At 43.8% G+C, this 25,052-nt stretch overlaps 2 protein-coding genes across 8 annotated transcripts in view; one reads left to right on the top strand and one right to left on the bottom strand.

Moving 5' to 3' along the window:
• LOC132449982 (NACHT, LRR and PYD domains-containing protein 12-like) overlaps positions 1–25,052 on the bottom strand; it is a 182,311-nt gene that overhangs the window by 122,016 nt on the left and 35,243 nt on the right. The gene's annotated exons all lie outside the window — the stretch shown is intronic.
• Positions 19,958–23,921, top strand: LOC132450260 (protein phosphatase 1A-like). The gene is made up of 4 exons (XM_060042335.1): positions 19,958–20,075; positions 23,463–23,574; positions 23,728–23,792; positions 23,902–23,921. Exons 1-4 carry the CDS (start codon positions 19,973–19,975, stop codon positions 23,919–23,921), a joined length of 300 nt encoding a protein of 99 aa, XP_059898318.1. The 5' UTR covers positions 19,958–19,972.

Raw genomic sequence — 25,052 nt, 5'->3', positions numbered from 1 at the left:
TAGGCACCGCTCCGGCGTGGCTGGCCCCGGTCACCCCCCCGGGGATACCCTTGGACTTCACCAGACTCTCAAACCTGCCCGGCCAAACCAGGGCTACCTAGCGGTGTTAACGAATGGTTTGGCTAATCAGGTGGTAAGTATGCGGCCCCCCTGGGTTCCGACTCTAGGAACAGCACGCAGGGTGTGGTGGTCCAGGGCGGCAGGACCTTAATCGTGGCCCAATCTTCTATGAGGTTTAGCCTCACCCATACAACGGCACATCTTGCACCACATACGTCTAAATCTGACCTTAATTTGAACCGAATTGAGCACCTTTTAGTCAATTCCAAATTTTCGCCCCCTAGCCCACATTAGGGGCTGGGCCGAGGGTGCACCGGGACCTAGTGTTTGAACCTTTTTAGCCATTTCGATTCTTCACCCCTTAGCCCACATTAGGGGCTAAGCCGAGGGTGCACCGGGACCTAGTAATTGTACCTCTTACTACTTTGTTACTTAGCCCTATTCCATACCCCAATTTATTTATTTCTTACCGAACTACTTACCCTAACCTTAAACCTAACCTTAAACTTTAAACCTTATTCCCTAAAAAACTTAACCCGAACCTTCAAACCATCCACTTATCTAAATCCAAATCCTAACTTCAACCTTTAGCCTTATTCCCTAAACCTTAACCCGAGTAACTATCCCCACCACTTATCTAAATCCTAACCTTAACCTTTAGCCTTATTCCCTAACCTTAACCCGAGTAACTATCCCTACCACTTATCTAAATCCTAACCTTAACCTTTAGCCTTATTCCCTAACCTTAACCCGAGTAACTATCCCTACCACTTATCTAAATCCTAACCTTAACCTTTGGCCTTATTCCCTAAACTTAACCCGATTAACTATCCCTACCACTTATCTAAATCCTAACCTTAACCTTTAGCCTCATTCCCTAACCTTAACCCGAGTAAACTATCCTCACCACCACTTATCTAAATCCTAAAAAAAAAAAATGGAAATGTATCCCATCTTAACACCAACCGAACAAACAAAGGCAAAATCTATCCTCTCTTAAGACCAAACCAAGTTACACTAAAAGGGAAATCTATCCTATCTTAACACCAACCGAACAAGAAAAAGAAAAATCTATCCTCTCTTAAAACCAACCGAGTAACACTAAAATGGAAATCTATCCCATCTTAACACCAACCGAACAAACAAAAAGGAAAATTCTATCCTCTCTTAAGACCAAACCGAGTTACACTAAAAGGTAAATCTATCCTATCTTAACACCAACCGAACAATCAAAAAGGAAAAATCTATCCTCTCTTAAAACCAACCGGACAAACCTTATAAAAAGGAAGAAGTTCTTGATGAGTTGTAGGACATTCCCGAGAGTTGATCGACCTCGGGAGGGCCACCCCCAGTTGAGTGTCTTGTGATAAGGGCCGAAACACTCGTTGATCCTGGGGACCACAACTGATGACATGTCCTGCAATTCTTGAAGAGATTTTTCAAAATAATATAAGCCAAAACTTTAAAACAAAAACAAAAAAATAAAATCTTGTGCATACAAAAAAACATTGAATAAATTCCAACATCAAATAACCAAACTACAATACGAATAACGCATCAACCTGGTAAAATCCAAACTGGAAAAACGAAAATTCATTCCAAAGAACGGGTCAAAGTACATGAGGACATTAAGACCATGAATAACAAGCGCCGGCCAGTGCCTTGCCTTGGATCTCTATCCTAACTGCGAAGTCGTCGGACGACGTGGGGAGATCCATGAGATATTTCAATTTCCCTAACCCTAACCCAGTGCACCACCGGGACAACCGAAGATTGACTTATTTTAGGTGCATGAGGAATCGTCTTGAAATGTGGTAGTGATGAAAAGCCTTATAATCAGTCAGTAATTGTATGCAGGTGTGCAAACAAACAATTTGACCCAGTGAATGCTGAGAGAGCAGAGTCTTTTACAGCTCCCGACACTTTGATACTTTTTATTTATTTAACCTTAATAAACATTAAGAACAGTTTCTTATTTACAATATTGATCTGGTCCAAGAGGCCCCACCAGGAATAAAAGGAACAAATAAAAAAAACACGAGCACGACTAATTTAGACAAATATAAAATGGATACACAAATACATAGCCTGTGTACAGAAAGAAAATAGAAAAGACCAATGCACTATAAATAATGATAATAATTGAGATGGGTCAATACTACCAGGGATGGTCAGGAGTGCAACGGGTGCCACAATTGACACACAGGTAAATACATGCACATCATAATAAAATGGTGAATGGGATCTGGCCGGATATCCATGAGGAGAGTCCAGGCATCCAGTCCAGCACCCCCGCAACACGCTGGAACAGACAGAATAGTGAATTAGAACAGAAAAGTACATAGTGGGAATGTATACTGTAATAACAAAGCTATTCATCTATTTTTTCATTCATGTTAGAGCTTGGAGCCAACACAGACTAGCCGATAGACTACCAGACAACTTCACCAAACAAAGTAAGTGCAACAACCGCCTCTACATTTATTGTCAATGGGGAAGATTCCAAATCTACACATGTTCAATGGTGACACTGACAAATTCCAACTTCCGACTCCACACTTGTTCAATGGTCACACTTCCAAATTCCAACTTCCAAATCTACATATGTTCAATGGTGACACTCTGACAAAAATTCTGACAAAACTTCCAACTTCAGGACATTTACCTTCTTCCACCTTCCAAATCGACATATGTTCAATGGTGACACTCTGACAAAAATTCTGACAAAACTTAGACTATACATTGATTTTTAACCAACTTCCAACTTCAGGACATTTACCTACTTCCAACTTCCAAATTGTAGACATCAGCCAATTGCTGTTGGTGGACTTAGATTATACATTGATTTTTAACCAACTTCCAACTTCCAACTTCAGGAAATTTACCTACTTCCAACTTCCAAATCGTAGACATGAACCGATTGCTGTCGGTGGACTTAGTGTTTGAATACATTTTCAACTTCCAAATTACTGATGTTTAGTTTTACCATGGAGCACTACTGCCCCTAGAGGTTTTTCGAATTACACTTCCAAATCCAGACGTACATTTTTTTGACTCAGTGCTGCCGCCCTTTAGTACGGGAGTACAAATTTCAAACATCCAACTTCAGCTTCCAACATCCAGCTTCCAACTTCCAACATCCAAATCCAAGGTCCAACTTCCAAATTCGAAGGTCCAACTTTACACTTGTTCAATGGTGACACTCTGTCAAAAAGTCCAAATTGGAGGGGGGTCAGTCGAGCTGAATCTGGACTTTCCAAATTGGCTATTAAACCCTATGTTAAATTGGCCTCAAACCTTAACCCTAACCCTTCCTCTGACGAAGCCTAACCGGGTGAAACGTTAGGAACGCTCTCTATTTCTGTGGATGTAAAGTCAGTTATTCTGGTGAACTGTTGTTTTAGCAACTTTGGAGTTTTTAATTTGGATGTACTTTATTTTAATTATTTTACTTTGTTTGTTTTAACTTAAACAAAGTCTGTTTTTACTTGGTCAACCTGCATTTTGGAGCGATTCAACTTTATACTTTTTTAACACCTGTGGAAATTACCTCATTCCCTTTGGTTTTAATCAAATCTCCTTCAAATGCTTTTTTGGCTGGTGAGTACAGAGACATCTACGTGTTCAGCTTTTTTTTTAACTTTGGACTGTAATCAGTTTTTGGGATATTCTACAACCCCATCGGGCGGATCAACGACATCCTGTCACCTTACCCAAGCACAGCCTACCTCCCAGCTAAAGACTACTCGACAGAACCGATTGGGGAAATCGATTTTATTCTTGCTAAGCTAACCATGCCTCCTAGCTAAAAGACATTGCACCAGCTGACCGGTTATGACATTATTATTATTTTACATTCTTTGTTTATCTTATGGTTACAACTGCATCTATTGTTTTAATCGCCATCTTTGGCAAGCTACGGTTTTAACCTTATTCTAATTTGGTTGATTTTACATCTCTCTTTTATCTTTTCCTTCTTTTCTCTTTGTTGGTTCTTTTTTAAAAACTCCAACTCCCAAACCCCCTCCTCTTTTTGTCAATAGCCCTAGGCCTTTTTTATTTGGCTAATGATTTTAGAAATAGGTTTAGCCTATTGGGTAGGCCCACTCACCTTACAGACCCACAGAAACACATAAAATTGACTCCGGTCGGGTCGAGTCCTTCAACCGATCTAGACCCGAAATTAATCAAACATTATTTTCAAATATTACAATCAATTCATCATACAGAAATTCTAGAAGAATCTATTAGAACAGGCATCCCACCATTAGGGATGGCTAGGAAAGTGGCTCAACTTACAGCATTCATTAAACCGGCGGCACCTGACGATCTGGTCTTAAACCAAATCAAAGAGAACACAATGGAGGACATGATTATAAATGTAAAGACCTTAATACAACATTATAATAATAATAATAATAAATTTTATTTATACACATACTATAGCAAAGATCCGTACTAACCTGGGGCCATTTAATAATGAGGCCCTCGACAGAGCCCTTCGGTGGGCCCACCAGCGCTATGCCAGACCCCTTACTCCGTCTTCCATCTCCGCACTGTGGCTGCTATTGTCGGCCTCGGATCCGCCACCGCCTGCCACTCCGCTGCTCCTCTCGGACCTTGGGGCCTTTCCACCGCTTCCCAGATGACCACAGTCCACTATGGCACCTTTCAAGCATCGAAACACCTTACAGTTTTTCTCAGTCGCTTTGGTTCATTTCTCAGATCAGAATTGAAATTCACAAAACTACCTGTTCAATCTTCACATCAGTGTGTCACTTGTGCACATGAAAACAGTTTCTCATTTATTTGAACACGTTGCGAATGCTTTGGTACATCCATGCACATGATTATGTACAATTCTCTGCTCTTTCCTACATTATCAATTGCTTATATCATGTTGATCAAAATGTATTGTAATGGTCTCTATGGAATAGTCTCACCCCCACAACATTTAGGTATTAGTTCATTGCATAAGTCTTTACATGCAAAATGGTTGAACAAGTTGTCATAATATGTCAAGCCTATTTCTATACATTTCTATACGCTGGCATTAGACTTTTTTTTGTTCTTTTTTCTATATCTGTCCTGAATTGGTCAATTGCTACCAGGTGAATCTTGACTTTCCCTAAAGAAGGGAAATCTGTGAAGTGTTAGATCAACCAACGATCAACCAGTACTGGAATAGCTCAAAGGTGCATCTCCTGAGCCATGAACTGGCAAGTATATAGCTGGAGCACAACACAATGTTACATTGTCTGAGAATTTGTGGCCCAACAGACAGGAACGTCAGGAGTTGTAGGATGACTGCACTGTAATTCCTACAGCAATGCATGTACAGTTTACCATAAGGAGATTTTCCTATGTTCACATTTCGAGCAATGACATGGTCTGTCAACAAATTACAGCACAAACAGTCAAAGCGTAAATGTGAATCTTGTCCAATCTCTTGCAATCAATCTCCCACATACACTAAGGTGTAACTTACAATTTACAGTAATTGTCTTCAAAACTTTAGACATAGTTTACATCAGAACATCCCTCCAGAGTACACTGTTATATTGACAACATGACTAAGGAATTTGACTGTCTTATCCGTAGACAATGACACAAGGACTTGTCATTCTGATGGCACTGACATGTTCATTGAAACAGATATTTACTTTTGAGAGATGAACTAAGGATTTTGAGCAAGAGGCTGGCTTTTGCAGTTAATCCATGGTGTTTTGCTATTTGAACACATTGTTTTGAGAAATGCACTTACTGCTTTGCAAATTTCAATTCTGATCTGAGAAATGTACCAAAGCGACTGAGAAAAACTGTAATGCTACCGTCCAGGCCACTAACTATTCCTTCCCTTCTTACCCTTCCAACTCTATGCCCTAACTTAACCCGACGTTTTCCTACATCTGCCCCTCAACCACCGCGACCTAGCCGCGTTCCGCTACCACAAGGCCCACAGCGCTTACCAGTGACCAGGCCACGTCCTCCTCCGGTCGTCCCACCGGTGCGGACCACCTCGGCAGTCATTGACCCTCCTGGCGTCCTGGAGACGAGCCTTGGATCTCCCACGCCGGACCCGGAGCCCCCAGTCACCATTCCCGCTTCCTCAGCCCCTAGACCCAACCGTCTCTCCCTCGCAAGTGCCGCGACCCGGAAGCGACTCTGTCCGTCGTCCTCCTCGCCGGCGCTGACCACTCCACCACCTGGTCAGGCGGTGTTATCTTCCATGACAAGGAACAAGATAATCATCACTAAGAATGGCTCAATTCAGAACTCTGACTCACTCGCAGGTTGCGTGGAGATTCACCCTTGCCCTCTCACGCCTCCTCTGACCACTCCTGCTGTTGTTGCCCTTGTCCCAGTGGGGAAAGGTCCGAGTCGCCAAACCCCGACTTCTCCTTCCCTTTTCTCTTCCCCTATGCTCAGTGCTTCCTACCACCAGCCCTGCATACACCCCCCTACGAACCGCAAAGCCACTATGTGGTCCCTGTCTATTAGAAAACACATGATTATCACGGGTGATTCCAACTTGGCCCGCATCCCAAAAAGAAAAATGGACGACATCCAGATAGATAGCTTTCCAGGAGCCACATTAAGACATCTAACAGCCATCTTGCAGAAACACACATCTCCCAGATCGGACACTAAGCTCATCTTATTGTCTATTGGCATAAACAACTGCCTTAGACAACAGACAGCTATCACAATAATTAAGGACACCCGACGTTTAATTAGGACGGCCAGATAAACATTCCCCCAGGCTCGCATTGCAATTCCCCTCATAACGGTATCTATCAGGCTATCCGCCACCCAACTCCGTTGTGTCAAGTCTTTTAATGACTTTGTGAGGGAGAATATCGAGGACGTTGACTCACGTGCTGGTTATCTCAACACACTGTTGACGCTTAAGGTACGAACACACCAAACGCGTAACCCGCGTAAGATTTACGTGCGTAACGCAGCTAAAATGTTGCTTGACCATTTTGTGTCAAAAATGGTCCTACGTACGCAGCTACGCGCCTGTGGCTGCGCTTGATTTAGGAGTCCGAGGAAGGAAACCCAAACGCCGCCGTGTTTGGGTGCATGATAGAGCTTGGATCGGGTTAGATTAAATAATCTCAGATATAAATAACAATAATCGGGTTAAATAACTTCACATGGTGTGTTTCCAGCATTCGTAGTGTTGATCAGCAGAGAAATAGTCCGCCAAGACGTTGAGGTTGCATAGCAACCAGAGACGCTGTCCATGCAAGTGAATGGAGCGTTCCCTCTTCGTCATAACTATCAAACCAACCATCCTTCACATTCACAGAGCGAACATTATGAAAGTAAAATGCACATTTCTCGCTAACAATGTTTACATAAACGCATTTAATGGCGTAACTATGTTACTTTTTCAGGAGATCCTCGAACGAGGCCTCACCTTCATCACGACACCGTCACTCCCAGACCGTGACCTATTGAGACGAAATCTACATACTTACCACAGACGGTTAAAAATTCTCGATTATTTTAAATATAACAGATTATTTTTACTTACCTTTTACTACGCCGTCTATCTGGGAACCAGCCTTGAAGTCCGTCTCGAAGCCTATACGCCAGCTCATCGATCAGGACCTCCGCTCCTTCCGTGACCTCCGACCTCGACGTCCTGTAGGGGAGGCCAATATTACTGTCCATCAACAACAGGCCCTCAACAAACTAAAATCTCACCATGAGATTATTATTAAACCGGCGGATAAGGGAGGGCAAATTGTAATACAGGACCGTACTAATTACATTCTGGAGGCGACACGTCAACTTAATGACCCGGTCTACTATCGCCCTCTCACGGATCCTCTGTACCTTGAGACTCAGACAATGGTTAGGCTTTTAATTGACCAGATGAGGAAAAAGCATCTCATCAGCGCAAAACAGGCACACTACCTATACGGCCCGGATCTCCCTCGGGCGAGATTATTTTACCTTCTCCCCAAAATACATAAACCCCCAGAGAATTGGACTGTTCCATTCGTGGTTCCTCCAGGACGCCCCATAGTTAGCGACTGTGGCTCCGAATCATACCACCTGGCGGAGTTCATAGACTTTTACATTAACCCCCTATCTCACACTCACCCGAGCTACCTTAAGGACACATACACCTTTGTCAACAAGTTGAAGAATCTCACCGTCCCTGATAACGCGTTTATCTTTTCAATCGACGTTGACTCCTTGTACACGAACATCGACACTGTCCTGGGCCTCGAGGCTGTGAAGAAAGCATTGTCTTCGTCACCGGATTCATCTCGTCCCGACACATTTATTTTAAAGTTTTTAGAAATTACCCTTACCCGCAACAAATATGCGGCTGCGCAATGGGAAGGAAATATTCACCGGCCTACGCGGACATTTATCTGGCAGACTGGGAGGAATCTGCATTCCTTAAATGCCCGTCACGCCCCCTAGTCTATTTCCGTTACTTAGATGATATCTTTGGCCTCTGGGACGAATCAGAAACGGAATTTAACCATTTTATACATATCCTTAACTCACACCACCCCCGTATCAAACTCAAACACACTCTCCATCTCCAGCAGGTCCCCTTCCTAGACACAGTAGTTTTCTTCACAGACACGAAGGATGGACACAAAACATTAGCAACCAAGGTTTATTTTAAAGACACTGACAGGCATTCCTTATTATTTAACACCAGCTACCATCCCCGGCATACTTTCAGCTCCATCATCAAGTCCCAACTAATCCGTTTCCACCGCATCTGCTCGCTACCTCATCACGTAGAGGAGGCCACCAGGACCCTTTTCAAGGCCCTTAGACCTCGCGGCTATTCCAAACGTTTTCTTCTGACTATTAAAGGGGAAGTGACCGCCCTCTTCCAGCCAGACCGGCCCGTTCTCCCTGAAAAAAAGAACACAGAACAAAAGTTAATTCCATTAATTACTACATTTTCGCGACAACTCCCGCCCCCTCAAGCAAGCTATAAAGCAATATTTTAATTCTGCCATACCTCAAACCGCCCCACTCGCTTCTTTTAAAATACTAATGTCCTACCACCGTAATAAAAACCTACAGGACATTTTAGTCCATACGACTCCCCACTCTCCCTTACCCCACTCTTCTCACCCTCTCTAACTCTAAACCCTTCAACGTCCTATCACCCCTCTGCCCTCTGGGTTTGAGATGTGAATAGGATATCAGAGATGCCCAGAAAGGCAGGGGAGAATGTAGGGACAGACATCCCACACCTCCTTACCTCTGACTCCCCACCCTTTCCCCCCACCACTCTTCTCACTCTCTCTAAACCTAAACCCTTCAACATTTAAAATTTAAAAAGTTTGTTTTTAATCCTAAACCTAAGCTTTAGCTTTATTCCCTAAACCCACCCCTAAAACCATTTTGTATTTATTTAGAATGATATTGTTACGGATTTTAAGCACATAAACTGCCCCCACATAGCCACTAGGAAGCAGGAGCTAACACACAAATTGCATAACCCTCACATAGCCAATAGGAAGCGGGATCAGACACCATTAAACAGGCGAGGAGGGAGGAACCATTACGTCACGTTGGCCACGCCCACTTGACCCTATAAAAGTCGACAGAGAGATTGGAGGGCAGAACACATAGCCAGACCCGCAGAGAGCCTGCATCTCGAAGTAGCTCTACTATATTTCTCTCACACACGTTAGATACTATTCCCTCCCTTCGACTTCATAGTTATCATACCAAAATGACCAACGAAGGCGAAGGATAAATCTGGGGCAAGTTTTTCTTGCTTTATTTAAAACTAAACAATATTAAATTACCTGATGCTATGCTATATATGAGGTGCAGGTTATTTTGTAATTGTTTTAACATTTCCTGGGGTTATGCAGTGTATGGAACTGTTTTCTTTAGACTTTATCCCTACCACTCTAAATCTAAATCCTAACCTTAACCCTTAGCCTTATTCCCTAACCTTAACCCGAGTGGCTATCCCCACCACTTATCTAAATCTTAACCTTTAGCCTTATTCCCTAACCTTAACCCGAGTGGCTATCCCTACCACTTATCTAAATCCTAACCTTAACCTTTAGCCTTATTCCCTAACCTTAACCCGAGTGGCTATCCCTACCACTTATCTAAATCCTAACCTTAACCTTTAGCCTTATTCCCCAACCTTAACCCGAGTGGCTATTCCTACCACTTACCTAAATCCTAACCTTAACCTTTAGCCTTATTCCCTAACCTTAACCCGAGTGGCTATCCCGACCCCTAACCTTAATCTTTAGCCTTATGAGGCACCAAATGAGGAGCACTAACGAGAAAATCTTTCCCATCTTAACACCAAACGAACAACGAGAAATCTATCCTATCTTAAAACTAACCGAGGAGCACGAATGAAAAATCTATGCCCAAAGCTTCTTTGAGTCTTATGCTCCCCAACCTAACCCTAACACGAATAATAAATATATAGAACTGAACTACTGAACGGTTATGCCGCTTTTCCACTGCATGGTACCAGCTCGACACGACTCGACTCAGCTCGCATTTTTTGCGTTTCCACCGTGAAAACATGGTATCTGGTACCTGAAGTGGCTGCTTTTTTTAGTACCGCCTCGCTCTAGGTTCCAAGCGAGCTGAGCCAATGCTAAAAGGTGACGTCGCCTGGAAAGTACCTGTACAATCAATATCCTATATTGCAGAATGGGCCCGCACCTTTCGCCCACTCTCACTCAGCACAGGGGCCCCACAGGGTTGTGTACTGAGCCCTTTACTCTACTCCTTGTACACACATGACTGTGCCCCATCTCACACTACCAACACCATAGTGAAATTTGCAGATGACACAACTGTGGTGGGTCTGATCACCAAAGGTGATGAGGCCTATTACAGAGAGGAGGTTCGAAGGCTGACAGAGTGGTGCTCAGAGAACAACCTGAGCCTCAACATCAAAAAAACAAAAGAACTGATCATTGATTACAGGAAGAAGCAGGACACACACACACACCACTACACATCAACGGGGAGACGGTGGAGAGGGTGTCCAGCTTCAAATTCTTGGGCATACACATCTCAGAGAACTTATCATGGGCAATAAACACAACAGCAATAGTTAAGAAAGCACAGCAGCGGCTATACTTTCTCCACACACTCAGGAAAGTCAATCTCTCACAACAGCACCTAAGGTCCTTCTATCGCTGCTCCATCGAGAGTGTGCTCACCTATGGAATCCTGCCCTGGTACGGTAGCAGTTCTGCTGCAGACAGGAAGTCACTGCAGAGGATTATTAAAACCGCCCAAAACATCATCAACCAACAGCTACCTACCATGGACACCATCTTCAACTCCCGATGCTTGCAGAAGACACACAACATTATGAAAGACTCATACCACCCTGCCAACTATCTGTTTGAACTGCTGCCCTCAGGGAAACGTTACAGGTCCATCAGAACACGCACCACAAGATTCATAAACAGTTTCTATCCCAAAGCAGTCACCATACTTAACTCTGACTTGAAAATAAATGCACTAGTTCCGACAGTATTAATCCATGACGTCCACATGTAATGCAATGCTCAGCACTTTACATATTTGTACCACTATTTTAAGGCATACTATTTTCCTTTACTATTTTTTAGGCATACAATGGCACTAAGTTAACGGTATAGTGTGTGACGACATGAATGTAGTGAGTGAACGAAATGTTGAACGTATTTTCTTTCTTTATTTATTATTTATTTTGTTACCTTTTTAAATGAGACCAGTACGTGAGTGCACTGAATTTCGTTGTACTTCTGTCCAATGAGAAATAAATATATCCTATCCTATCCTATACTGAGTAAATCTTTCAAGGTGGAGAGTCTGTACTGTCATGCAGTTTTCTTCGGTCTGAACAAATCATAAGTGTTATTTGACCTTGATATAACTACTGTAGCTGTATTACTTAGGCTGAATCACTAACAAAGTGTAAATCATTTCAAACATATTTCAGCAGACACTTGTTAACTCTCTGGGAAGGAAGGCCACACCACAACCAATCTCGAATACGACCTCAGATCAGACGAGACAACCCGCTGAACTTAAGCATATCAGTAAGCGGAGGAAAAGAAACTAACCAGGATTCCCCTAGTAGCGGCGAGCGAAGAGGGAAAAGCCCAGCTTTTCCCTCTTGTGTGTATACGTACAGACGGAGGGCAGATTATATAAGGGAAACCACCTCCTGATGGGACCGGTTCATGAATGATCATTTCCTTTTTCTTTTCTTTTCTTTAAGTTAAGGGACATGTAAACTTCTATAGAAAACTACACCCACACATGATGTCGGGTCAATAGCTCCACAATCACGCTTTTTCTCTAAGAAGAAGAACTTTCCCTCGGCAGTCTTTAATAAGGAAAAACAGTAGTCTATCTACGCCATAGTTTGTTTGGGTCGTGTGGAACATCAACGCTCAGGATGTGGTTTACGTGGTTTCCTATTTCTTGTTAAATTTAATATAGTCAGATGTTTTCTAAATTGCTATGCGTTGAATTGGAGTTTAGCAGTGATACATTCAGTGTTATGCTGTCGGCTTGTTGAATGAGCTCTTGCAGCCTAAAAGCACTTGCAGGCCGGCTGACCGAAGCCAAAGAAAACACAACACCCAACTGGAAAGATTGTATAGCATCCCAGAATAACACATCTAACTTGGGGAGAAGATCCTATCTATCTCCCAGTCTCATGGGAATATACAAAGACCCAAGCAGTCAAACACTATTCATCCATCCCAGAATAACACCACTTGACCCTTGTGTTCCAGGGCCCAGCTCCCCCGCACAATGCTTTGGGTCACGGGAGCCGACCCCCAACTTCTCCCATGCCACCCCAGACATAGACCGGAGCCCCCCTGACGAGGTCCTGGCCCTCCCGGACAGGGGCCATGCAGACACACACACACAAACACTCTGAATATATTCGAGAAAAACACACTTTAACTGGGGAAGATGATTGTATACTGGTAACACTGACATGGACATGTACAAAGACCCATGCACACACACACAATGCATCAAGCCAGCGGCGAAGGCTGCTGCCCCTAAAGCCAAGAAGGCTTCGGAAGGCTACGGGGATCTGTCAATCATTGGATGAATATTAGTATTACACTTATGGCTATTCATTTCTCCACGGGATTCCCGTTGTAACCTTATTTGTTTTGGGTTATTGAAAGGGCTTTATGAACGGTTATATTTTGAGCAATTCTATTAACTTATTATATTTTGAGCAATTCTATTAACTCAAATAAGTTAAGTGACGAACAAACCCTTCTACCAGATGCTGATGGCAGTGGAGTACCTCCACAGGAATGGCATCATCCACAGAGATCTGAAACCCGAGAATAATCTATTGGCTTCTCAGGCAAAGACCTGTCTCATTAAGGTCACAGATTTCAACCAGTCCAAGATTCTGGAGGGGGAGAACAGCTCAACGCGACCACGGGCCATGCACCTTATCAATAGACGAGTCCAACACGATACACCTGAAGCTCATTTTAAACCCTTGCACGTGTTTCAAATGTAATCTGGTCACCCAGAGAACGAAGATCACGGCCGACCATCGCAATACGACCGCGGGTGCGACCACCAGTGCATCGCCGAGAACAGCTCAACGCGACCAAGCGTTTCCCTGGATATGATGTGGAGAGGACATCGCTTCCTGGACATCGCTTTCACGCCAGACTACCCCTTCAAACCCCCAAAGGTGACGTTTCGCACAAGCCCTACAAAAGCGTTTCTCTGGCTACGATGTTGAGAGGACCTGCGTCTGGATCCGCTGCTAAACCACCACAGGAAGACAGATGATACGAGACTAAAACACTACTTTGTCCACATTTCAACTACAAAATACTCCCAAGAAAACACAGATTGTTTTTTGTCTCGGACTCAAACTCACGACCACGGGGCATGCACCTTACCAATAGACGAGGTTGTGTAAACAAACATAAAAAAAAAGGAAAAAAAAACTTGAATACAAACTAAAAAGAAGAACCATTTCCCTTTGAGTCCCGAACCTTCCCCGTACGGCAATAGATTATCATCATGTCCAATGCCAATTTTAGGGAAATCAAAAGATGAATATCCCGACCAATATATTGTTTTTATTTTTTAATTTTTCTCTGGCCGGCCGACCATCGCAATACGAGGGTTAGGGTTCGTATTGCGAACCCTGGCTTTCATTTTACACAACGTCAAGATAGAGATGTATTTTTTTATTATTTTTAATGGCACCTTTTGTTTTTATTTGTTCTGTTTTCTTTCTCTTCATTCTGTTTGTGTGTTTTTTAGTATGTCAGACTAATGTGTACATAATGTATAAGTCCTCATAGTGATGCATCTATTGTAAATACCATCTGATCTCTTCGGATAACGTGGCGAGTGCTTATGAAAAATGTGCGTGTGCGTGTCTAGACTCTTTTAGCGTAGAAACTCCAGACTTGTGATCATTTGAATGTCCAGAAGTGATATCAACCCCCTTACTGTCCGTCCACACCAGAAGCGAATTGAGCGACCAAATCGCCGGAAGTCATTCACTTTCTATGGGCAAGAGCGACCAAAGCGACCAACGCTACCAGCGGCCAAAGTTGAGCGACCAGAGCGTCAAAAAGAAGTTGAAAACTGTTTAACTTTATGCAAATGACTATTATTCGCTTCAGCGGCCAAACACTGACAGCCAATCGGAATGTAGACGCTCTTCGCTTGCGTGGATCCCAGGGAACATCAGCAGGCACTTTGGTTCCTACCTACCTTTATTCACTCACTGAACAAAATGTCGGCTGAAGTATTAATCGCGGCTGTAACTGGGCACCCGGTGTTGTACGAACCCACCCTTTTTCAGTTCAGAGATCGAAACGCCATAGTGGTTTGGATATCAAGTGATGATAAGCGGGAGTATTTATAGGCTACATCTAGAACGTTCGTATTTAAGCAGGACTCATTTTAATTTGCTCTACATGCCACCAATCTAACCAACCAATCGCGTGTAGCATGCTTTAAACAAAACCAAAAAAGTTTTTGAAATCGTCACATAAACAAACTAATCGACAAGACGAGGGATAAATGACAAGGGATATATCTCTTGTCTTTTATCCCTCTATTCCCCACTATTCACGGAGCCTGAGGTGAATAATTGTTAATTAAATAGTCTAGATAGATAGCCTAGTCAAGTCTTTATTAATACCAAACGACACAAATCGTCGGGAATCCATTTAGGTGGTTCGGCCCACACAGGACAGTAGCCTACAAGACCACACAGAACAAGTCTGACTGGACATACACACAATACATCACATTAAAACTAGACACGCGTTGATAGATAGATAGACAGAAAGACCTAGATAGATAGATATGTTCCATTATTTGCCTTGCGGAGCCAACCAGTCCTGTGCACGTATGCAAATTAGCCATGTGCGCTAATGTCTATTTGTTTTGAATGCGACGAATGAGTGCAGATCATGATTTGCAGATCCAGATCAGTGAAACATATTTCAACTACTACAGCACGCAGGGTTTTTTGTTCTCGGTTGTAATTAGCCTACATTTTAGGATTTTTTTTTATATTGGGGGGAATCACTGTCCTACTTGTTGTCGAAGCACTTTATCGAACAAGCAAAACCGTCCCGGCAATATGGCCAAGGTGTATGGGAGAGTTCACTATTTGATATGGCTGTCTGTAGGGCCTACTAAACGCATACGGCTCCTTTAAATGCGTCTGCATAATTCAATTGTACGTCATGAGCGACTTGAGCGACCAAATCGAACAGAAAGATTCGCAGCGAAACTTTGTGAGCGCTTTGGTCGCTCCTGGTGTGGACGTACAGTTACCTGGTGTACTTATATTATTGCAGGTTGCTATTATTGGTCCAAAACTCTAAACCACTAATCTGAGATTAACCTGATCAAGCCTGTTTAGGTGATTTCAGATTGGTCGGCTTGGTTTTTGTGTGGAAGGGAAAAGAATAAATAAAAACCTTTTTAGGGGAAGGCTGCTGCCCCTAAAGCCAAGAAGGCTGCTGTCAAGAAGCCTGCCGCCACCGTCAAGAAGGCTACCCCAAAGAAAGCCAAGAAGAAGAACAACAGTGTGTTTTCAGGCCTGTCCTTTGTGGCTCCAGCCTTCATGAGGAGAGAGAAGTCCGGCCAGGTGAGAGTCTGCTCACCTGAAGAGACAGACTCTGAGGAGGAGCACATCGATATCCATGTGATCAATAGCTTTATTCTCATGTTCCATGCTTTGTTAAGGAAGCCTTTTCCTGTTGGATTATGTTTCCCATCTTCTCTCAGAGCTCTGAATATCTATATGACTGCAAAACCTGTTATTACTGATGTACAAGAAGGAAGCGGCCAAGAAGAGCCCCCAAGAAGGCACCCAAGCCCGTGTTGTGTGCGCTGTCTTTGCAGCCAATTCCAAAAGATCATGACTGAAAAAAAAATCTGGATTTAGCAAAACAAAATGAACACTTTGACTGCAGGCAAACACAACGCAGATTCAGCCGGTCACACTTGGATCTATAAATGCCCGTAAAACAAAGAAAGCCTTGTGTCCGTTGTGGCATCCCGCCACGGAAGCCTCGGCCTGGACAGGCCCGGGGTACCGTAAAGGACTGGGTATACCACCCCCACCCACCAGCCGGCGATGGAGAGCAGCCCATTCGGCTCCTCAATCAGGGTGATTGGGGGACACCTGGCCGAAAGCGGAGGAGCCATCTTAAGAGGAGGACCAGCACAGCACGGGTCGGGAGCAGGAAGGAAGGGCTCGTGGCAGCGAGAGAGACCGCGACTCCTTCATAGTTTGATTGTTTCACGTTGATTGTTAAATAAAACCTGCCAGGACAGTGCCAGGACGTCGAGATCAAGGCCCTCCAATGCCTGGCTAAAAACCCTACGCCAAGCGAGTTTAACCCAGTAACCCAGAGAACGAAGATCACGGCCGACCATCGAAATATGGACACCAACAAGGGTCTCTATTCTCAGTCTCAGTCTGTAAATAAGATTTCATTTCTGTCCCTGGTTTAGGAGAGGAAACGGAACAAAAATGTTTCAGTCTGCTCACCTAGGTACTTCCTGTCACATAATGTGAAAATACGATTTCTGCTTACCTTTATAAGTGTGTGTGTCTGTGTAAGCAGGTATATGTACCTGTTTATGTGTGTGGTTGTTTGTTTGCTAGTAAACATGTTTGAGGGTAACTGCATTCTTGAGCTTCTGTAAAGCTTTAAAAAACAACGAGACGATGACTGTGGTTTAATCTTCAACTCTCGACCGATGCCATAGTGGGACATCATTCGTGTCATTTATTTTAGTTTTGTAGAAATGTATTGTTTTTCTCACTTGGTACCTGTATTCTTGATTTTGTTTTGAAGATATTTTGGTCTGTTTTTATAAGCTGTATCTGGTCCTCGAAGAGGACCAGATACAGCCCTGACCAGATTGAAGAGACAGACTCTGAGGAGGAGCAGCTCTGGACCTCTGGATTGACCGGACCAGTGCATCGCCAAGAACAGCTCAACGCGAGCGGCGAGCGAAGAGGGAAAAGCCCAGCGGTCTTTGTTCAAAAGCATTTCCTTTTTCTTTTCTTTAAGTTAAGGGACATGTAAACTTCTATAGAAAACTACACCCACACATGATGTTGGGTCAATAGCTCCACAATCACGCTTTTTCTCTTGCGGTCTTTGTTCATTAATTTCATCGATTGGGTTCCTTTGTTAAACCAAAAGCATGGGAGCACAAATCTCCAAAACCGCTGGAAAGGAAGACGTTGCTGCAGAAAAGCCAGCAGTATTAAACCGTTTAAAGAGGACATGCTGGCTTCAGATTAAAAAAATGTATTTACTTGTTTTATTTGACATTGAATGTATCGAATTCAATGTTTTGTTCAAAAAGAAAAACTGCCTATTTGTTGTCTTCATGTTTCGTTTGTATAACTTGTTGTGTTATTAGGTTAAGTGGGGTTAACGGGTTTGGGTTCTTTATTGTTTGTGTGTTCTGGTCCCCCTCCTGCACTCCTCGCAAGAAACGGGAAAGCAAAGCCAGCATGAACAAGACCTCCAAGTTACTGTCCACCAGTGCCAAAAGGATTCAGAAGGAATTGGCAGACATCACACTGGACCCTCCGCCAAATTGCAGCGCCGGGCCCAAGGGAGACAACATCTATGAGTGGCGCTAAGCGGAGGAAAATAAACTAACCAGGATTCCCTGGTTAGTTAGCGGCGAGCGAAGAGGGAAAAGCCCAGCGGTCTTTGTTCAAAAGCATTTGCGGTCTTTGTCAATTCGCCAAATTGCAGCGCCGGGCCCAAGGGAGACAACATCTATGAGTGGCGCTCCACCATCCTGAGACCCCCGGGCTCCGTGTACGAGGGAGGAGTCTTCTTCCTGGACATCGCTTTCACGCCAGACTACCCCTTCAAACCCCCAAAGGTGACGTTTCGCACAAGCCCTACAAAAGCGTTTCTCTGGCTACCATGTTGAGAGGACCCGCGTCTGGATCCGCTGCTAAACCACCACAGGAAGACAGATGATACGAGACTAAAACACTACTTTGTCCACCTTTCAACTACAAAATACTCCCAAGAAAACACAGATTGTTTTTTTGGGCCGACCGGGTCCCTGCTGAGCTCCATGGACCACGTGGACACTGATGAACTGCTCATCGGGAAGCTCAAATAGCGCGGAAGGAAGCACGGCGAGGGCAACTGGAAGCGCATGCTGCTGGACCACGACTACAACGGCGGCACGGGCGTCATGCTGAAGGACCGCTGGAGGATCCTGAAGAGGGACACCGTGGCCTGACCCGGTCCCCCTACCCCCCCCCCCACGCAATGGGACCTGACCACTCAGCAGATCCTGCCCTATATTGACGGTTTTCGACACATCCAGAAAATCTCAAACCATATAAATCGTTTTGTAGCTAAAGTCCCAGTGCTGCAGAGGATATTACGGGATTGGACCTACGCTTTCTTGGCTGTTTTTTGGCTTTGAGCTAAAAAAATAAATACAATATATGAAGATTGCCTATCCACCTTGGAGCTTTTACATTCACGTGAACTTCTAAAAGGATGTATCACTGCTAATATTTTACAGAAGAATTGGAAAGTTTTCCACCGAAATGGAAGGGACTATTCCATGGATAATCTTTTCATTTGTGTTGTCCGACTTGACGCACTGTCTCGGACTCAAACTCACGACCACGGGGCATGCACCTTACCAATAGACGAGGTTGTGTAAACAAACATAAAAAAAAAGGAAAAAAAAACTTGAATACAAACTGAAAAGAAGAACCATTTCTCTTAGAGTCCAGAACCTTCCCCGTACGGCAATAGATTATCATCATGTCCAATGCCAATTTTAGGGAAATCAAAAGATGAATATCCTGACCAATATATTGTTTTTATTTTTTAATTTTTCTCTTTTGGCACGGCCGTGCGAGATATTGACACTGTCGCCCCGTGGGAAAAAAAACGAAACGTGTTTATAAGTATATACATATGTGTATGTATATACGTATATACATGCATTATATATATTACCTACAAAATACTCCCAAGAAATTGGGAGTATTTTTTTTTGGGCCGATTGTTTTTTGGGCCGACCGGGTCCCTGCTGAGCTCCATGGACCACATGGACACTGATGAACTGCTCATCGGGAAGCTCAAATAGCGCGGAAGGAAGCACGGCGAGGGCAACTGGAAGCGCATGCTGCTGGACCACGACTACAACGGCGGCACGGGCGTCATGCTGAAGGACCGCTGGAGGATCCTGAAGAGGGACACCTCTTAATTATAATTTGTAACCTCAAACTCTTTTTATTAAGTTGATGGAAAATAGTTTTATCAGTGCAATTTAAAGGTACATGTTTTCTGTGCATCTGCAAGGCCCCCCCTCACCCTAGGGGAGCAGGGACAACATGAGCGTGGTGCTGGTGAGCCTACCGGGCGCGCCCAAGGTGACCGAAGAGGCCCTGAAGAAGGAGGAGGACCTGGACAAATACTTGGAGTCGCGGGTTGAGGGTAAGTATGGACTGCGTCCTACTGCCCCGATACCGCCAATTACCCTCCACGTTGTCACCGTAGTTTCCAGAAGAATCTCCTTGTATGATAATGAATTGGCGTAGATGGCGTTTATTTATTTTGCAAGGCACTCTTGTGTTTCTCACACATGCGTGTGTTAGGGCTGGGCGATATGGAAAAAAACATATCACGATATGGATTATTTTATATCACGATAGCGATATATATCACGATATGCCCTCTTGCTCTACTGGATAGGGGTGTACTTAAAAGTGTGATCCATCACGACCTGTACCACAATTACGCAGATTTCAGTTGTTCTCTTTATTTTCAGCATCACAAGAGAAACATGTTCATTCAATTGCTGCACACAAATTAAAAACATGGAACACAGCAGAACACACTAACACACAGTATAATTTACTCTGAAGGGAAAAAAGTGAAGGCTACTGTGTGTGTGTGTGTGTGTGTGTGTGTGGACTCGCAGTCCGTCCACACACACACACACACACGTGCAGTGCAGTAGCCTTCAGACAGACAGACAGACAGACAGACAGAGTAAGAATCACTACAATTGACATAAGACAGCCATAAACACAGATATGCTGTTTTACAATATCTATGAATGATATCTATAAATAATTATGGACCCCTGGCAGTCACGTGACTAGAATTACCTGACGAGACGGAAACCTACAGACATTAGTTCCTAAGTGTATGGAGAGAACTCTAATAGGAAATTCGGAATAACATCCTTGTGCTGTACAATCACACAGTTCATTGGTGTAAGCATATTAGTAAAAACAATAATAGTAAAACTTGCGAAAGCATAAAAGTGCATAGCAATGTCAGGCTCATACCTTGGGCGAGTATCACTCCCGTATGGTCGTCAGGAAAGTACAGTCTGTAGACAGCGGCCGCGGAGGGTCCAGTCCTTGATGAAGTGGATCGTTAAACTCATAGGGCTGTGTTGCTCTGCTCATCCACATGTCAGTCGTCAAGGCATAATTCGTCGTCGCTGAGACGTCTTTTCATATTGCGTGCCTTGGGCGAATGCTTCCTTTAGCTTCGGCTGGCTGTATTTCTTTCTAGAGCCTCCTGCAGTTTCATCCCTTGTTTGTTTTGATCGGAGTAGTTGGAGTTTTCCGTTCTTCTTCGTGATTTTTCTTCAGGTGGTAAAAGAGGTTGGAAGTATTCGCATCAGGCGCAGGAACGACTTTATCGCACAGTTTACATATCGGCTGCGTTTGTTCTGTATCAGAGGGCTTAAATCCGAAATGAAGCCAAACCACTGAGCTGCCCCCCCTTTTCGGCAAAAGCGGTGTTTGTTGTGTCTGTGCAACCGTTTCGGATTGTATAACAGCGGCTGTGGTAACAGTTACACCTTCCTGCAGGGCGTCCATCATTCATTCATTTTTTAAACCAGAATTAAATTTCGCGGGCTCTCACCGTCAATCATGTCGCAAACGTATGATGCAAAGCAGCGTAACGTAAAGCGGTGTCGTGTCGCAAAACCACGTTCTCTAAAAATTATCTTAATATTCTTTTTTTACAGTTATATAAACTTAGAGTTTGCATAGTAAGAAAAGCAAAATGTTATATTAGGATGTGAAATTATATTAAAATGTATATTAGCTGTAATAATGAAAAAAAAAGTTTATCACGATAGAAAAGATAGAGGAGAAAGGTCACGATAGACACGTTTCTATCGTCCTCACGATATACAGGTCCTTCTCAAAAAATTAGCATATTGTGATAAAGTTCATTCTTTTCCATAATGTAATGATAAAAATTTAACTTTCAGATATTTTAGATTCATTGCACACCAACTGAAATATTTCAGGTCTTTTATTGTTTTAATACTGATGATTTTGGCATACAGCTCATGAAAACCCAAAATTCCTATCTCAAAAAATTAGCATATCATGAAAAGGTTCTCTAAACGAGCTATTAACCTAATCATCTGAATCAACGAATTAACTCTAAACACCTGCAAAAGATTCCTGCGGCTTTTAAAAACTCCCAGCCTGGTTCATTACTCAAAACCGCAATCATGGGTAAGACTGCCGACCTGACTGCTGTCCAGAAGGCCATCATTGACACCCTCAAGCAAGAGGGTAAGACACAGAAAGAAATTTCTGAACGAATAGGCTGTTCCCAGAGTGCCGTATCAAGGCACCTCAGTGGGAAGTCTGTGGGAAGGAAAAAGTGTGGCAGAAAACGCTGCACGACGAGAAGAGGTGACCGGACCCTGAGGAAGATTGTGGAGAAGGGCCGATTCCAGACCTTGGGGGACCTGCGGAAGCAGTGGACTGAGTCTGGAGTAGAAACATCCAGAGCCACCGTGCACAGGCGTGTGCAGGAAATGGGCTACAGGTGCCGCATTCCCCAGGTCAAGCCACTTTTGAACCAGAAACAGCGGCAGAAGCGCCTGACCTGGGCTACAGAGAAGCAGCACTGGACTGTTGCTCAGTGGTCCAAAGTACTTTTTTCGGATGAAAGCAAATTTTGCATGTCATTCGGAAATCAAGGTGCCAGAGTCTGGAGGAAGACTGGGGAGAAGGAAATGCCAAAATGCCTGAAGTCCAGTGTCAAATACCCACAGTCAGTGATGGTCTGGGGTGCCATGTCAGCTGCTGGTGTTGGTCCACTGTGTTTTATCAAGGGCAGGGTCAATGCAGCTAGCTACCAGGAGATTTTGGAGCACTTCATGCTTCCATCTGCTGAAAAGCTTTATGGAGATGAAGATTTCATTTTTCAGCACGACCTGGCACCTGCTCACAGTGCCAAAACCACTGGTAAATGGTTTACTGACCATGGTATTACTGTGCTCAATTGGCCTGCCAACTCTCCTGACCTGAACCCCATAGAGAATCTGTGGGATATTGTGAAGAGAAAGTTGAGAGACGCAAGACCCAACACTCTGGATGAGCTTAAGGCCGCTATCGAAGCATCCTGGGCCTCCATAAGACCTCAGCAGTGCCACAGGCTGATTGCCTCCATGCCACGCCGCATTGAAGCAGTCATTTCTGCAAAAGGATTCCCGACCAAGTATTGAGTGCATAACTGGACATAATTATTTGAAGGATGACTTTTTTTGTATTAAAAACACTTTTCTTTTATTGGTCGGATGAAATATGCCAATTTTTTGAGATAGGAATTTTGGGTTTTCATGAGCTGTATGCCAAAATCATCAGTATTAAAACAATAAAAGACCTGAAATATTTCAGTTGGTGTGCAATGAATCTAAAATATATGAAAGTTTAATTTTTATCATTACATTATTGAAAATAATGAACTTTATCACAATATGCTAATTTTTTGAGAAGGACCTGTATATCGTCATATCGCCCAGCCCTAGCGTGTGTGTTTGTTCCGGGGGTCCAGAGCTGCTGGGACGCTTCGGGGACGAGGGGGTCCCCGACCTGGTGTCTGTACTGCGGAGCATCGCCACGGAGACCGTGCCCAACCTCCCACCTGGTGGAGGCCTGGCCAGCAAGTAAATAACAAACAGACACACAATGAGACACACACTGAGACAGACACAGAGACACACACACACACTCTCTCTACGCTCAGGAATCTGAGACGATGAAGAAGAGGGAGTCGTTTTTTTGTTAACACTAAATCTTGTTTGTTTGCGTGTCAACAGACGGAGTGTAATCGAGGCCATGTACAACAGGCTGAACCCATACAGGGAAGAGGAAGGGGTGAGGGGTATCTATATGACTGCAAAACCTGTTATTACTGATGTACAAGAAGGAAGCGGCCAAGAAGAGCCCCCAAGAAGGCACCCAAGCCCGTGTTGTGTGCTCTATCTTTGCAGCCAATTCCAAAAGATCATGACTGAAAAAAAAATCTGGATTTAGCAAAACAAAATGAACCCTTTGACTGCAGGCAAACACAACGCAGATTCAGCCGGTCACACTTGGATCTATAAATGCCCGTAAAACAAAGAAAGCCTTGTGTCCGTACCTAACCCTAACCCAGAGAACGAAGATCACGGCCGACCATCACAATATGGACACCAACAAGGCCACTCCTGATTTGAAACCCAGTGCGCAACCACCAAGCCCTGAAGACTTGATGGAAGCCCGTTGAGTGGATGAAGAAATTAGCAAGGTGCCTGCTCGGGACAGGCCTGTGGAGGAAACGACGGGCGCCGACATGAGGAATAATAATGGATAGATAGATAGATAGACAGTCTTCTCAATTTCATTCACAGAGAATTCATAGGAAAATGAATGACATAGCTAGACCTACATAGTGGTTATGGCCATAGCCACTTTTGTAACGCGTTACTCCCAACACGATAGATAGATACGTATATAGATAGGCAGATAGATAGCCACTTTTGTAACGCGTTACTCCCAACACGATAGATATAGATAGATACGTAGATAGATAGATAGCCACTTTTGTCAAGCGTAACTCCCAACACGATAGATAGATAGATAGATACGTAGATAGATAGATAGCCACTTTTGTAACGCGTTACTCCCAACACGATAGATAGGTAGATAGATACGTAGATAGATAGATAGCCACTTTTGTAACGCGTTACTCCCAACACGATAGATAGGTAGATAGATCGATAGACACTTTTGTAACGCGTTACTCCCAACATGATGGAGGAGGCCCTGGTGCTTTGTGCTGATGTCTGAGATATAAAGCTGATGAAGGACGTCAATGTCAGAGCAGAGCAAAAAGCAGCTTGTCTCTAGCCGGTCTGTAGACTGAATGAGAGGGAGGCTTATATTTGGCTGGTCACAGGGTTTGAAAAGGTATACAATGTTGCAAAATCCCACGCCAGGAGCCAATCAGGCGTGGGGTCAAGGAAAGTTCGATCTGGTATTTTTCCATTCTGGAAAAATACCAGAATGGACGCAGAGGCAACCGTCCTTTGGACGGTTCACGCCTCCACTTCGTCCATTAATTCCTGCTAATTGACACCTCAAAGGGCATTATCCCGCTTAA

The sequence above is a fragment of the Gadus macrocephalus genome, chromosome 21 (assembly GCF_031168955.1).
Source record: "Gadus macrocephalus chromosome 21, ASM3116895v1".
Taxonomy (NCBI): Eukaryota; Metazoa; Chordata; class Actinopteri; order Gadiformes; family Gadidae; genus Gadus; species Gadus macrocephalus.
The sequence above is the reverse complement of the archived record's forward strand: the minus strand, read 5'-3'. Positions and strand labels throughout refer to the sequence as shown.

Excerpts from the sequence above, each read along its gene's own strand:
- LOC132450260 (XM_060042335.1), top strand. The coding sequence starts at position 19,973 with ATGAGCGTGGTGCTGGTGAGCCTACCGGGCGCGCCCAAGGTGACCGAA. Across the intron at positions 20,076-23,462 it reads CTTGGAGTCGCGGGTTGAGG|AGCTGCTGGGACGCTTCGGG; the intron begins GTAAGTATGGAC and ends CCGGGGGTCCAG. Across the intron at positions 23,793-23,901 it reads GGAAGAGGAAGGGGTGAGGG|CCAATTCCAAAAGATCATGA; the intron begins GTATCTATATGA and ends CTATCTTTGCAG.